The sequence below is a fragment of the Plectropomus leopardus genome, chromosome 23 (genome assembly GCF_026936395.1).
Source record: "Plectropomus leopardus strain MGB_pleo_1.0 chromosome 23, ASM2693639v1, whole genome shotgun sequence".
In the NCBI taxonomy this organism is placed as follows: domain Eukaryota; kingdom Metazoa; phylum Chordata; class Actinopteri; order Perciformes; family Serranidae; genus Plectropomus; species Plectropomus leopardus.
The window spans coordinates 14,837,446-14,851,439 of NC_142198.1; the positions used below are offsets into that span (position 1 = coordinate 14,837,446).

At 37.2% G+C, this 13,994-nt stretch overlaps 1 protein-coding gene across 2 annotated transcripts in view; it reads left to right on the top strand.

The window, feature by feature from the left end:
- The first annotated feature begins 6,514 nt into the window (after positions 1–6,514).
- The window catches only part of clcn5b (Cl-/H+ antiporter 5b), a 39,891-nt gene continuing 32,411 nt past the window's right edge, over positions 6,515–13,994 (top strand). The window contains exons 1-2 of one of the 2 annotated variants that reach the window (XM_042512033.2): positions 6,515–6,815; positions 7,380–7,529. In XM_042512033.2, the coding sequence (XP_042367967.1) occupies positions 7,388–7,529 (142 nt within the window). In that variant the 5' untranslated portion in view covers positions 6,515–6,815; positions 7,380–7,387. Of the gene's footprint in view, positions 6,816–6,902; positions 7,302–7,379; positions 7,530–13,994 lie in introns of those variants that run through there. The other variant, XM_042512032.2, reaches the window with a different exon arrangement.

Genomic DNA, 13,994 nt, shown 5'->3' on the forward strand with positions numbered 1-13,994 from the left:
CGAGGAATCACATAAACTATTAACTAGAGACTTTAAACTTCTTAAAATACAACAAACATACCAGAAGTATAAATAAACTCATCCCGTGAGATGTGACTAGAGAGCCGAGAGCACGTTGGCGGTTACAAAAGGATTTGTACGTCGCTGAAACACGAGTTTGTGATCAAAGAAAGAAAAGCTCATTTTGTTCTCGAATTTTACTCAAGAAGAAGACTGAAACTGCAGAACGGATTTCAATTGAGCTTGATAATTCACTTTTCAAACCTAACAAGTGAAGAAAAGAATTTAAAATAACCACATTTTAGTCTCACAGTAAAATCTTTATACTCTCTGCTTCACGTTTTGTGCCTGAACTTGTACTGTAAGACTGAGCTAATGACGCCACACTTCTTCTAACACTACGTTGCCAAAGACATTTTCTCTTGATGAATGTGTCACTGAGACGCTGCTTTTTGTTGAGTTTTGTATTTAAATCTCCTGATTCAGAGAATTGAAGGAGACTTTTTTTTCCGGTGCTTCACACTAAGAAACTGTGTTTCCGTTAGCAACGCTAAAGTCAGCATTGTGACATGCAGCATTATTCACTGCCTTTGGGATTTTCTATTTGTTGCTGGCTGACACCTGCAGTCAGCAATACAAAATATACTGTATTATCTACTATAGTATCATCATATCACTTTGTATTCCCAATTACTGTAACAAGTTTTACTGCGCGGAGTTTGAGACTCCGGCCACTCGTTATACTGTCACGTGATAATTGATATGTACAGTGTTTATAATGTATACGATGTGTATATAGTGATTTTTTGTTTTTTAATGACTGGAATTGGTTGTAAAAAATTGGTTGTTAAAAAAGAAGGAAGAGTCGACGTTTACTGTATATTTTGAAGGGCAAGAGTTTGGATGACCTGAAACCAGAGTTGCAGTTTTTGTCGTTATCTCGTTCAAGCATTTGGTGACATTTTCTTTTCCCAAACTCGTTCTTCTGCTCGCTCCATTTGATGTTTAAATCATCCATTTAGTATGTAATGAAGACGGTAGCAAGGTTCTGGCAAATCCTTAAAAAGTCATAAAGGCATTGAGTTCATTAACCCAAAAATAAGGCCTTAATAAGCATTAAAATGTGTTAAATCAATCATTCAAAAGTCTTAGACAAAATGCTTAGACATTGGACGTTGCAGACATTGCATTGCAAAAGCTTAAAATAGTAGGCAACTTAAAAAAGTAATAATAATTTGCTGAATGCCCCTTGCATTAACCAAAGAGTCACGTTTTATGTTACAATAAATATTTGAAAATAAAAAAAAGCCCCTAATGTTAGGTGATTGATTTCTGTACTTTGTTTTCCATCAGTATCCACTACTGTAAAATTAGTATTAAATTCCAATTCAAGTGGCATTAAAAGATTGTTAAAAAAAGTTTTAAATCTCACTCACTTTAAGTTGTAAGAAGCATGTGTAGTTGAAAGAGGGCTTATGTGAGTCACTTTCTTTTTCTGAAACATGGCAAATAAGTGTATCACCCAAAACATGTCAAACTATTCCTGCAAACTTGAGTGAAATGTGTATTTTTGTACATTTTAAATTGCCACAACAGACAGAAAAATTCTGATTTCCCAATTTGTGAAACATTGACTGTCCTGAGCGTTGCGTTTGTTGACCTCTGCTATCTGAGGAAATCAAATAAAGTAAAACAAAACACAAAAACTGCAGCTCTACAAGAGATGGGAGGGATTTGGAAGAGGACACGTTGGACAGGTGGACATGCTGAAGTTAAGTAAAACCACAGATACCTTTTATTATTTTCTACTTTTTCAGTTTCACTGGTTGATGGAGCAAATCTGCAGCTTAAAGTTTGTTAAAAGTTACAGTTTGACGCTCAGTTTTTGCTCTTTTCTGCAGTTTGTTCTCTGCTGTTTTAACACCAAACAACCCTGAACTCAAAGTGTCCACATTTACTTGTACATATTACGTGTATTCTTGTACTATAACAGCCATTTTCTAAATCGACTGGAACCGCATTGACTTGACGAGAGGAGAGAAAGTTGCTTGTTGAGAGTATATTTCTTCTGTTTGTGTTTTTCCTATGTAATTTTGATTTATTACAAAACCTTTTTGTAAAATGCATTACAGAGTTTGTAACTGCAAAAACACTCACGTGAGGAAAAAGTACCATAAATAATAATAATAGTATTTTAAACTAGCTTTACGTCTCCTGTCGTGATTTATATCCGTCCTGGGTGAACGGCCTCTTTATGTTTCTTTGGTATCCGGCGCCGAAATGAATTCCCTTCTGGGGGGGGAACTGTTGTTTGAATGTGGTGGGACGGTTAAGTAAATATGGTCGAGGGCAAATGGAGGTTGACGGATGATAAGTGGAGTGCTGAAGCTGGAGTCGTTCAGCAGCCCTGCAGGAGCTGGAGAAATGTGGTGAAGAGACTCATTTTAGGGAGCTCGAGCTCCGAAAGAAGAATCTCATTAAAACACTGATGATGTCGTGGTTTGGGGGTCCGAGCAGCAGGACGCCAGAGAGACATTTAAAGCCTCAAACCAGGACGCTGTTTGAAGTTAGTGGAAATGCTACAGCAATAAAAAATGTTTTCAAAAGCTCAGGAATGTACATTTAGTTTGAACTTTGTAGTCTTTGTTATTAATTTCTAATGTTTTATTGAAAATGTGGAAACCACAACATAAAGTGCACAGCAGTGGTGAAGTCAAATTAGACACAACACAGTCTGACTACTGTGATGGATGCAGTTTCTTAATATAAACTCAGGAGTCAAAGTGAAACTACTGACAAAAAAATACTTCAGAAAAAGCAACACTTTCACTACTAGTTGTATATTTAAGGACAAGAGACTAGATTTTAAAATAAGTCCCAAATTTAATTTTTAATGTCAAAATTATTAAGTCAAAATGTATTTTTTCTTTCAAAAATATGTGAAATCTAGTTTCTGTGTTAAAGTGATGATAAAAGCACATTTTATGTCAAGTTTCACCATAAAATTAATTCAAAACTATGAGATTATTTGTGAAAAAACTTTAAATCAAGATGGTTTCAAACTCAAATGTAAGCTAAAGACTTTTATTTTTTAACAAATTAAGATTTTGACTATTTTTCATGCCTCCAAAGAACATTGTCTTTTTTTTCCACTTACCATTATTATTTTTATTATTTCTACCTTTTCACCTGTCATTTTCTTGGCCAGAATTGGCTTCCATACGAAAGCAAAAGATGATTAATTGCTGAGAGGAAATTTAGGAGCTCCAAATATTTATTACTTCACAAGAGCCTGGCATCTTTCCGTATCAAAAACGTGATTAAAACCTGTTATGTATGTATTCTGTTTAACCCCACACTGAAATAATATCACACCTTCATCCAGAGACAGAAGACGCAGCGGTAAAATGTTATTTTAGACGATAACACATGTGGATCTGTCAACCGAGTGGTACTTTTAATGGAGGTTAGAGCCAGAACCATTAATAAAAAAGTGAAAACTAGACGGAGAGAACAGTGTTTGAGGCGGACACGTTTGGCCTCACAGACACAGAGAGCTGGGGGTGCTGCTCTGTGGAAATAATAAAGAAAACAGCTGTCGTAGAAGTGAAGAATCTGCATTTTATGAGGAAGCGAGGGAGTGCAGTCTTTTGCCTGACCCAGATTAAAGAACAGAGGACTGATGGGAATGTAAGGAGAGCTGGAAAAAGAAAGAGAGAAAAATGAAAGACAAAACATGGAGGCGTGAATGAGTGCAGAGGGCAAAGTGACCTGCTTCTAAAAACATGAGGAGGAATAAAGCAGTCGGTAAAAAGATGGTTAAAAAAAGAAAGAAAAAAGGAGGCAATATAGAATGATTTAATTTGATTCAGAAATTTATTTCAAACGTAAAAAAAAGAAACTAGATATAGATACTCTGATTCTATTAAATTTTATTTTTATTATACTAAATTGACTGTTTTTTTCTACCATACATTTTAAACAGGTTTTGTTACTAGATTCATTATTATTTATGTTTATTTTTTATTTGTTTATTTTTATATATTTATTTTGTTTGTGTATTTATTTTATGAAGTTATTTTTATTTTCCATTTCTTATTATATAACTTTTTTTTTACCATGAATTTTAGTCAGACTCCTTCACTAGATTCATTTTTATTTCTAACAATTTATTTTTGTTTATTTATTTTTACAGTTATTGCATGAAGAAATATTTCTATTATATTACATGGACATTTGCACTTTTTACAATGCATTATAATGGAAAAATGCACTTTTCTTTGTAAATCTATGCATTTTGTTTACATACTCTATGACCTGTTGTATTTTTTTTTTTTGCAAAGGCATTCCTTAGTGTGACTGTTAAAGCCTTAACTTGTCTAAATTTAACATTATTTACCTTTTATCTTTGCCATACAGAAAATATAGTCATTATTCATATGATATCCTCATCAAAGATATAAATTCATTATTTACATATTTATGTCAATCAAAAGAGAAATCCATCACTTATATTAAGGCTATCTTAATCAAAGATATAATTATTGCAATCTCACTTTAAGTGAGTTTACACAGAGGAATAGAAAGGAAGTGATGAGAAACAGGCCACGCTGTGGGAGGCAGTTTGGAGAAATGTTTATGTTGGGCCGAGCCGGAGCAGAGTGGCGGACTGCAGGAAAAGAAGATGAGTGGGCGGTGTGCAGAGAGAAATGATGCATCATGGGAAGTAATGAAGGAAAGAGGTTGCAATGATTAATCAGGGCTACAGACATAAACCAGTATATAATAACGCCTGTCTGCACACACACCCTTGTCATTTTTTTCCATCAAATGCTCCACTTTCCCCCATAAGCAGCCTCGAGTCATTTCCTACAGATGAACACAAGGTGTCGCCCTTTAACTGTTTTTATTCCATTTAAATGGTCCAATGCAAACAAATCATTGCAGCGAAACACACTAAAAACAAACATGTTTGACACAGAAAGACAGTATAAAAGCATACTGAACAACATCTTTTTCTGGGTTATCGTGTACTTTCCTAACTATTTTCTTTCATTGTCTTCCATTAAAAACTTATTTTCTTTTTGTCTGGTTTGTTTTTGATCTACCTAAAAACCTATTTTTAATTTTTAAAAAAGTTGTGGCTGACTCCAAATCCAAATAGTGAGTTTTTACTTTAAAATAACTGAGGAAAAATGTATTCATTTGATGGTAAATTATTTTTTTCTAAATAAAAAGTTTATATATTTGAAAAGTCTGTATATACATCTAAGGGACTGTATTTCATTTTGTTTTATTTTTATCAGATGAGGGGATGGCTTGGGCATGATTTTTTTTAAATATCATGACCCTTGCTGGAGCCACAAGTATTTTTCCTTGAGCTTCCCTGAGTTACTGGAGAAAAATGTATGACCCTCCCTCCGCCATAAATGACTGTATTTCACAATTTTTGGCTGTGATAAATGGTTTGATTTGGGAATTTTTTTAAAAAAGAAAACATACCTTGAAAAAACACATTTATGTGGGTTTTATGAACATGAGGGTAATTTAAATAAATACAAAGTACAACCACTTAAGGCAACATAGGTAAATGTATTTATATGGCACATTTATTGTTCAGACACAACCCAAAGTGCTATATACATTTCATTGTAGCCCACAAAGCATGCCCAAAAGGGCTGAACAAAAATATAATTGCAATTCAATTTCAGTTTGATCTATAAGGTCTATAATATTACAAATCATAAGTCATACTAACTAGTAATACTAACTCATACAACATCGTTCTGTCCTTGAACCTTCACAACAGATGAGGTAAAACAACCCCAAAAATACCCTTTTATGAGGGAAAGAAAAAAGTCGAATGTCTCTCCCCTAAGCCAAATCAAAATAATAACTCCCTCACCAGTGCTTAAAAATTTCAGAAGTACTTCCTCTGTTTGGCATCAACCCTCCCTCTTCACAAATAATGAACAGTCCCTAAAGTCCTCAAATCTAGACTCAAGACTCAAATCTAATTGTCCTTTTCTTTCTTTATATAGCCTACTTGAAAAACAAAAATATCAATCTAATATTTAAATAATTTTTAAATTTCGTTGTTTAAGTTATGTTGCTTTTTATGAACATCTGATATTAAATATTTTTTCTGCAGTGAAAAAAAACTGCTGACCGATTCGTCGAACTGTTCCACTGACCCACTTGGAGAAGCGCCGATAGCTCTTGACTCGATTGATAATCCTGACCTACAGATGATCGTGTCAAGATGACAGTTAAACCGGAAAAGGCGTTTTGGCTTTCAAATTAAAATAGCAAAATTTGTCATTTTGCAGAAACAAGGTGGGATTTTGTAGTTTAGAAAACAAAATACATACGCAAAAGGGAGAATGGATTAAGGTATGACTACAAAATCCCCCAAAGTGCCATGCCATACTATAAAATAAGCAATTTTATTGCAGCTTCACAACTGCCAAAACGGAAGTGGCAGCTAATGCTAGCTAACTTGACGCTCGCTTTACGTTTGCAAATTTAAGTGGCACAAACCACACGCAATGCGGACAATTTCACACTATTTTACCATTTTAGGTTCGTAGGTAAGATAATGGTGTGCAGTGGCCTCCTTTAGTGCACATTTTGCGTGTTAAAACAGTCGTTTTGGAGCCGGAGAATGACGCAGGATTTTTGCTGAGCAGCCGCTGCGGAGCGTCAAGTTTACATTGTTGACATAAGCAGCCTACAGTAGACGGAGACGGCGGCGGGGCAAATCCGAGTCATAAGACTTCTCCGCTGAGCAGGACGGCTGTTTTCTTTCTCCACAGGTAAGGTCAGGCCTCAAGTTAACGTCTTATTTCTTTATTCACAAATGCGTAACTGGACGTGGTTTTTAAACGCGGTAAACTAAGTTAGCTCAGTTACATTTTGTCAGTTTGTCCCTAACAGCTTAAGCTAGGCTAATAATCTTCTTTCGTTACCCGCGGTGTGTTTTCCACAGTGAGGCGCTTTTTATGCTAGTTACAAACGTAACTACAGAGTAAAAGGAGGAACAGAAGAGCAGAAAAAGAGCGGAAACGCTTGCGAAAACGTCCCACGTAACTGGAGCTGTGCTGTCATTACTGGTTATGATGAAGCGGGGTGATAGGACCAGCTGTCCCGGGTCCGCTGTTTCACAAGAACCCACGAACACTACCAAGAATTTGTTTTTATGAAATACAGCTAGTTACTGGAAGTACGGAGGCACTGCTGTCTGACAATGTTTCAGTTTTTGGACAACTTGTATCGAAAATATGCAGCCGAAAGTCACAGAGGTAAAAGCTTATCATGTTGTGGTTAATCCCAGAGGTTGTCTCTGTTTTTGCTTAACTGTCCTCTTGTGTTGTAAGCAGAGTTTGAGATGATGGATAACACCGGCTACCGCACCGGGAGCTTTGACAGCCTTCATCACCCCAGTGACGATGATGATGACGAGATGGTGGACATTGCAGGAGCCACACTGGACTTTTCCACCACGGACGACGACCCCCCTCTCAGCTCAGGTAACTACGCGGATTTTGCTTTTAGATAAAGTCCAGTTACAGCTGGATAATGTGTTTTACTTTGTGCAGATGTTGTGAAGCTTTTGGCATGAGCAGGTTGTCTTTGTCAGCCAATTCAGGACAGCATGCAAACATAGACATATTTGTGTGGTTGCATCAGGGGCGTAGCACCATATTCAGGGTCCTAAGCAGTCTCTGTGCCCCCCCCACCCCCCCACCCTTCCACTCTTTATCCATGTCTCTAACTCACACATCTATTATTTATTTTATTATATATTTTTTACTAATATTTGCTTTTTTACGTTTCCATTCTTTTACTGGGGGGCAAATCCTATTGCATGGATATATGGATATTTTAATTGTTCTTATCTATTTTCACTGTTGGTACTGTAAACTGCTACAACAACAGAATTTCTCCATTTGGGATTAATAAAGGTTTGTCTTATTTTAAACCATTTTGCACCTTTAAAAGCTCTGATACACTACGCTGACGGTCGGTTGTTGGTCAGTGTTTGGCCATCAGTAGGCAGATTTCCAAAACAAATTAAGCGTTATTTTTGAAATGTCGAAATGACTGCGTTTCCATTGAGTGATGTGATGTGACTTTTCTCATGTTGCTGTGTGGCGATGGATTTTCAAACATCAGCAGGTTTATTTCTGTTGCAGCCACTGCACTAGCCGTCATTATCTGATGCTGACGTGTCATGTGAGCGATAATGGAAAGGCAAGCCCCTTATATGTGGGAGCGGCCATGTCTGACAGATTTCTAAGTGGTGATAGTCCATGATTTCACAGAGGAATTCAAAACATCTGGATGATCCACTTAACTTTTGTTATGCGATGCAATAACGCCTCTTGTAGCGCTTGCCAGTTCCTACTGACAAGTGCATAGCATTGTGTGACCTATAAAAGCAAAAAAAAAAAAAAAGGGTTTCCATTGCAGTTTTGCAAAATATGGCTTCTTTGAATTGCCTGAAATACCACCTCATGCAAGTGTAAAAACTTTTTTGCGATAAATAGGATTTTTTTTAGAAATTTTCATGTTTCCATTAGGTGTATTTTATATTCGCAACATCAATTTGTGCAATTGTAAGGATTGTGGAAACTCACCTAGTGAACATCTTTCGCCCTAGTTGCTGTGGTGCATCCTGCACCGTTGGCACACGTCGGCCCTAGTCGGCCCTAGTTGGCCCTAGTTGGCTTGTGTCACAGATGGTGGAGCCCATCAGCGAATAAAATCACTCAGATTGACAGTTCGGCTCAACGCAGGAGAAGAGAAATGTAAGTGAGGTAAACAAAGAGCTCAAGAGGGAGTGAGCTTGAAACCAACTCATTTCATAAGCAAAATTGTTTTTTGAGCTGTGGAGCTCTTGAGCTGAAACCTATCCTGGGGGGTTGTGTTGTTGTTGTTCACTGGTGCACGGTAAATACCTGTTGTTCTTTCAACAATGGATTGTGTTGTTAATGAGCTAAGTGGCTTACTAGTGTCAAATGGTCTTCCGGTCGTCTGGTTTCCCTTTTTTAATGGCGGATACAGACTGCCCCTGTCTGCTTGTATGGAGAGTTATTTCCTCCCATGCAGGCACAAAATGTACCTGCTGGTTGGCTGTTGCCCGTATTCTCGTGGTGTGTTCAAGTGCAACTTTTTGGCCATGATATAAGCGATGTGAGGCGAGCAACAGTCAGCTTTTGTCAGTGCAAATTTTTTTCATTGGTTTGGTGTGTCATTCAGTTTAGTTAAAGCGCTAATTATTTTTACAAACCAAGCTTTTCATTACCTGCTTTTCAAGCCCCCCTCCAACAGCAGAAGCAGACTCATTAGGAGCAGGAAAATTAAAGTAAAATCCGGGGCGACTTTGAGGTTTATAGCTCTGACCATGCGATCACAACATATTGGTTGAACTCCAGCTGATGATCTTTGTTGCATTTCATAACTCATCTTTTTATGCCCTCATTTCCTGCTCTAATCGGTGGCTCACATTACGTACTATCTCAAGTAATAAAATCTCTTTTATTACCAGTTTTAAATTGCAAGACCTGTCACTCTGTAATGGCCCACTTGTTTGACTTGGTATTTAATTCAGCTGTAAGTAGCAGCAGTAAATATTTCTTCAAACATCATAAAACTTAGCTTCCTTTGAATCTGCAAATGTTTTTTTTGAACTGATTTGAGATTAGCAACCTGATTTTCTCTCTGTTAAGTTTTGTGGCCTTTAACAGTCAATAACAGAGAAACAAGTTAAGCAGTTTCTAACAAAATAATCTATAAATCCTCAGATTTGGAGCCATGATCTCAGGATATGATGAATTGCTGAACTGCTGCAGAGGTGTTGAACTCATCGTTTACTGCTAAGTTTTATCGGTCATCGCTGGGTGTTGTGAGTGTGTGTCACATGCTTTCCGTGTGTTGTAGTCATACATCTGAATAATCAGTTACTACAGGTTCTCTCTCACAAACATAAAAACATTCGGTATCAACTTGATTTACTGTGTTTTTGCTTTGACTTCACATGAGAACATAAAACAACCATTAAAGTGAGTTATGGTATTATTTTTTTGAGGGAGTAGCAGGGTGAGCACTGACTGTTTCTGCACCAGGGTTGCCTGGTGACTGATGATGTCAGAGACTCTCCTTTAGTACAACAAGCTCCTAGTGGCCAGATATATCTTCAGTATTATAACGTTCACTGCAGAACGGAGATTTATCTCATGTTTATGAGTGATCTCTGCTTTGCTTATGCCATCATGACGTCAGTGTGAGACCTCAGCAGTTCACTGTGGAGATGCTGAAAATTAGCTGATGAGGGGAAAGATCAAGAAGAAATGTCTGGTGAAGAATTAATATGTTACCATCTGGTAAACTAGAGAGAAAGACGGTTGGGCAATTTGCATTTTTTGGCTTGAGAACAGAGGTTTTTTTTAGCTTTTGTTTGTAAAGTCTGCAGATCTTTGCTGAGTCACTGGTATTGATTAACAGCCCCATTAACCTCCTGCAGATGTGTTATGGTCAGTTTTTGCTGTGGAGAAGTTTAAATGGTGCGTAAAATCTCCTCAAAGTGACTCCTTAAAAACAGCAGAATTTTATTTTTGTAGATGGAGGACTGAAAAAGAGTTTCATCTTCCATAACTAAACATTAAAGCATGATAAAAAGTCATACGTTTTCTGGCAATATTAGCAGCGGTGTTATCACATTATATTTATGGGAATTCCTTAACTTGTCTGAACAGACTGATACCTAAACCGATGCTTAATGCCGGTGTAGTTTGTTCCTCAAGTGGTTTTCATATAGACATCCAGAGTCTAAATTACTCCTTATACGGAAAAGCTATTACACAACATGCAGGTTTAAACATTGTTGTGCTTCCTCTTAACTATTGCAGCTTCAAGACTCTTCCTGATTTTCTATGCTAATAAGGCATCATCATTTTTTTCAGCACATTATATGCCCAAATTGAACAAAAATTGGCCATTTAACAGAGATTACACAGCACTGCATACTGCATACGAGCCTCGCTGTATTTTTTGCAAAAAGTGCAAAAAGTTTTTAAAACTCACCATGATGGGAATCAAGGCTGTGGCGTCCTATACGCAGAGTGAGAATAACAAAATCACCAAAAAATCACAGAGAACCAGGTATTGCTCATTGCTGTTCTACCCTCGTCTGCGCCACGAGACAAAAAAAAGGCAGACAAAACTGTCCGTTGACTTGAGGAATTTATGTCAGCTTGTGTTTTTTGTTCCTTTTCAGATTTGGTGAATATAGTTTCGGTCTTAAATTTAATTCCGATTGGCTTTTAAAAAGTCTAAAATGTAACTTGCCTTAAGCTGTAGGAACCCTGTGTTCAGTGGAAAATGTAGTATCACATGTTGGCATGTCATTGCTAATGTCATCATGACATCTCTAAAAAAAAGTTCACCACTGAAAATAAAAATGCATTTGCCAAAATAAGACAAAGAAGACAACTTTTAGGGCAAGTCAGTGCATTAAAAATATGACCACAAGTCAGACTGGGATTCCCGCTGCCTGGTTACTGCTGATGTCCCTGTGACATCACCAGCACCATGTCCCGCTTGAAACACAGAGATAAAACTGTGCCAACAGGAAAGGAAACCAGAAGATGAGATTTTCTCTCAATGGATGCAGCTTTTGCTGGATTGAACCATGTGTTTCCACTGCATCAGCTTTTTTGAGGGGAGTGAAGAATCACAGCATTGTTTTCCAACTGACAAGCATGTATTTTTAGAATTACGAAGTGGTTTGTGAAAGAAAATCATAACCCACGGGAGAGTGTTTGTGTGTGTGTGTGTGTGTGTGTGTGTGTGTGTGTGGTGATTCGGTTTAAGTAGAGGAACGAGAATCAGCAGAACTGGAGTTGCAAGGTTTGTGTCTAATAGTGGTGCTTCGCTGCATGGCCTCAGGCTGATTATAATTGTGAGTCGGGCTCCGGGGAAATCAGGAGGCTTTGGGCTACGACGCCGGGTTAATTTCACCCTCCATCATGCAGAGTCCATCATCAAAATTTGTGATGACAGCAAAAAATGATGGTTTTATCAGTGAGGGCAGGTTTTGCTTCAAGAGGTCAGATATAAGTGAATAAACTCATGAACTGTTGAAAGCATTAACCCTTTGAGCAAACTGACTTGATTTCTATCAGAAACAAGGGGAAAAGTTACTATTAGGTTACGAGTTACAAGAAAATTGCCCGAAATTTAACAAAAAAAGAGATAAAAATTTAAAACAAAACACAAAACCAAAATCACAGAAAAAAGGTGACAATGCAAAAAAATAGATAGATAAAATAGGTAATAATAATTCTATTAATAGTAATTTAAAATATCATTTTCTGGACATTTGACCCTATTTTAAAATCATTATTAACACACACTAATTTCTTCTTTTTTCTCCCACCCTTAAAAAAACTTATTTTCAGGTAATTTTCTTCTCACTTTTTTCCTAATTTCTTGCAATTCGTGGACATCTCTTTTATCCATGTTTTCAAAAGAAGTCAAATCAAAGAGTAAATCAGTCTTTTGTAGCTCCCTAGATTAACATCGTCTCACTTCGCATTTTATTTCCTGCCTTTTTAGCATTTCAGCTCACACTTCCTGCTTTTCTTTCCCTCTTGAGGCAGTGGAAAGTGCTGTCTGGTTCCCTAACTGCTCATTAAGGAGTACTTGAACTTGTTGCCATGCAAGCCTTCTTAAAAGCCATTCTTAGTGCCGCCTTAATCGTTTAGCCTTGTTTAACCTGTTGCTCAGGGACTCATTAGCCTCCAATGTTTATAGAGGAGAGTTTGAGCTATAGGAGGGGTTGATTGTCCAAATACTGGCTTGGGAGTTGTATCAAGGTGCTCCGATCCCTCTGTCAACAATGTACAAGGAAGGTGTGTGAAAGTCAGTCATCCTCTAAATGCCTTTGTTGCGGTGTATTTGGCATCATAACAGTCAGTCAGCTAATGTTTTAGGATCAGATATATGGAAAAATACATTGTCATTGTGCTTTTTATTCCTTGTAATTTCATCCATTCATTTATGGTAGTGTTTATCCAAAGAAAAGCCAACTTTTCCAAGGGATTCTCTGCTCTGAAGGAAGCGAGCATGTCACCGCTTGTCCTGGCTGTCTGGCTTTGCTGAGAGTTATTTTTGTTTTTGAAGAACAGAAAGACAGAAACTAGGGGATGATAACAGCACTTGACAACAGCAAAAATGCATTCAGGCTGAAAGTGTGCAAACACTGTCTGATGGAACTAAATCTATCACATATGCTGACTTTCTGCACTGTGTTTATGATCCCCATCATTTTGTTAAAGTATTTAAACAGATAAACATCGATAAGTGATGACTCTGGACACCAGTTGAGGCCCGTTATACTAGTTCATGTTTTATTGATAAGAGGGAGCAGAGAGAGAAATGTTTTCAGGAGCTGCAGCAAAAGTAGTCATATTACATCTCTTTTTCGGTTCCTGGTTAGAGCGAGATAAAAGTGTTTATTTAAAGCTCCAGTTGGTAACTTTCCATTCAACTGCAGTGGATTCTTGCAAATAAAAGAGAGGGGAGGAGAGGTGATCCCCTAAAAGCAATAATAAAGCAAAATATAGCAAAAAGTGGTCAAACTACAGTTGTGCAGTAATACAGTATACCTTTATTTATATATACCAACTTATGTAATCATTTTAGCAGATTATATTTTAATGTGTGAATTGAGAAATATAGTAAACTTCCATGTTTTTCAGGTTTTATTCGGTGCTGTTGTTACTGTCGGCTGGGTATATATTTTGTTAAAATCAGTTCATGTTGCTTTATCGCCTGTGTTGTATAAATAAAGATTATCACTGTTGCCAGTAATATTTTATTGCTAGTTATACTGACAGTGTATCCTGTCAGAGCTGCTGTTGTAAGCAGTGGACTTTCATGGTCAAGCTGTCAGCGCCTTAACTGGTGGTGACAACAGATATAATGATTGA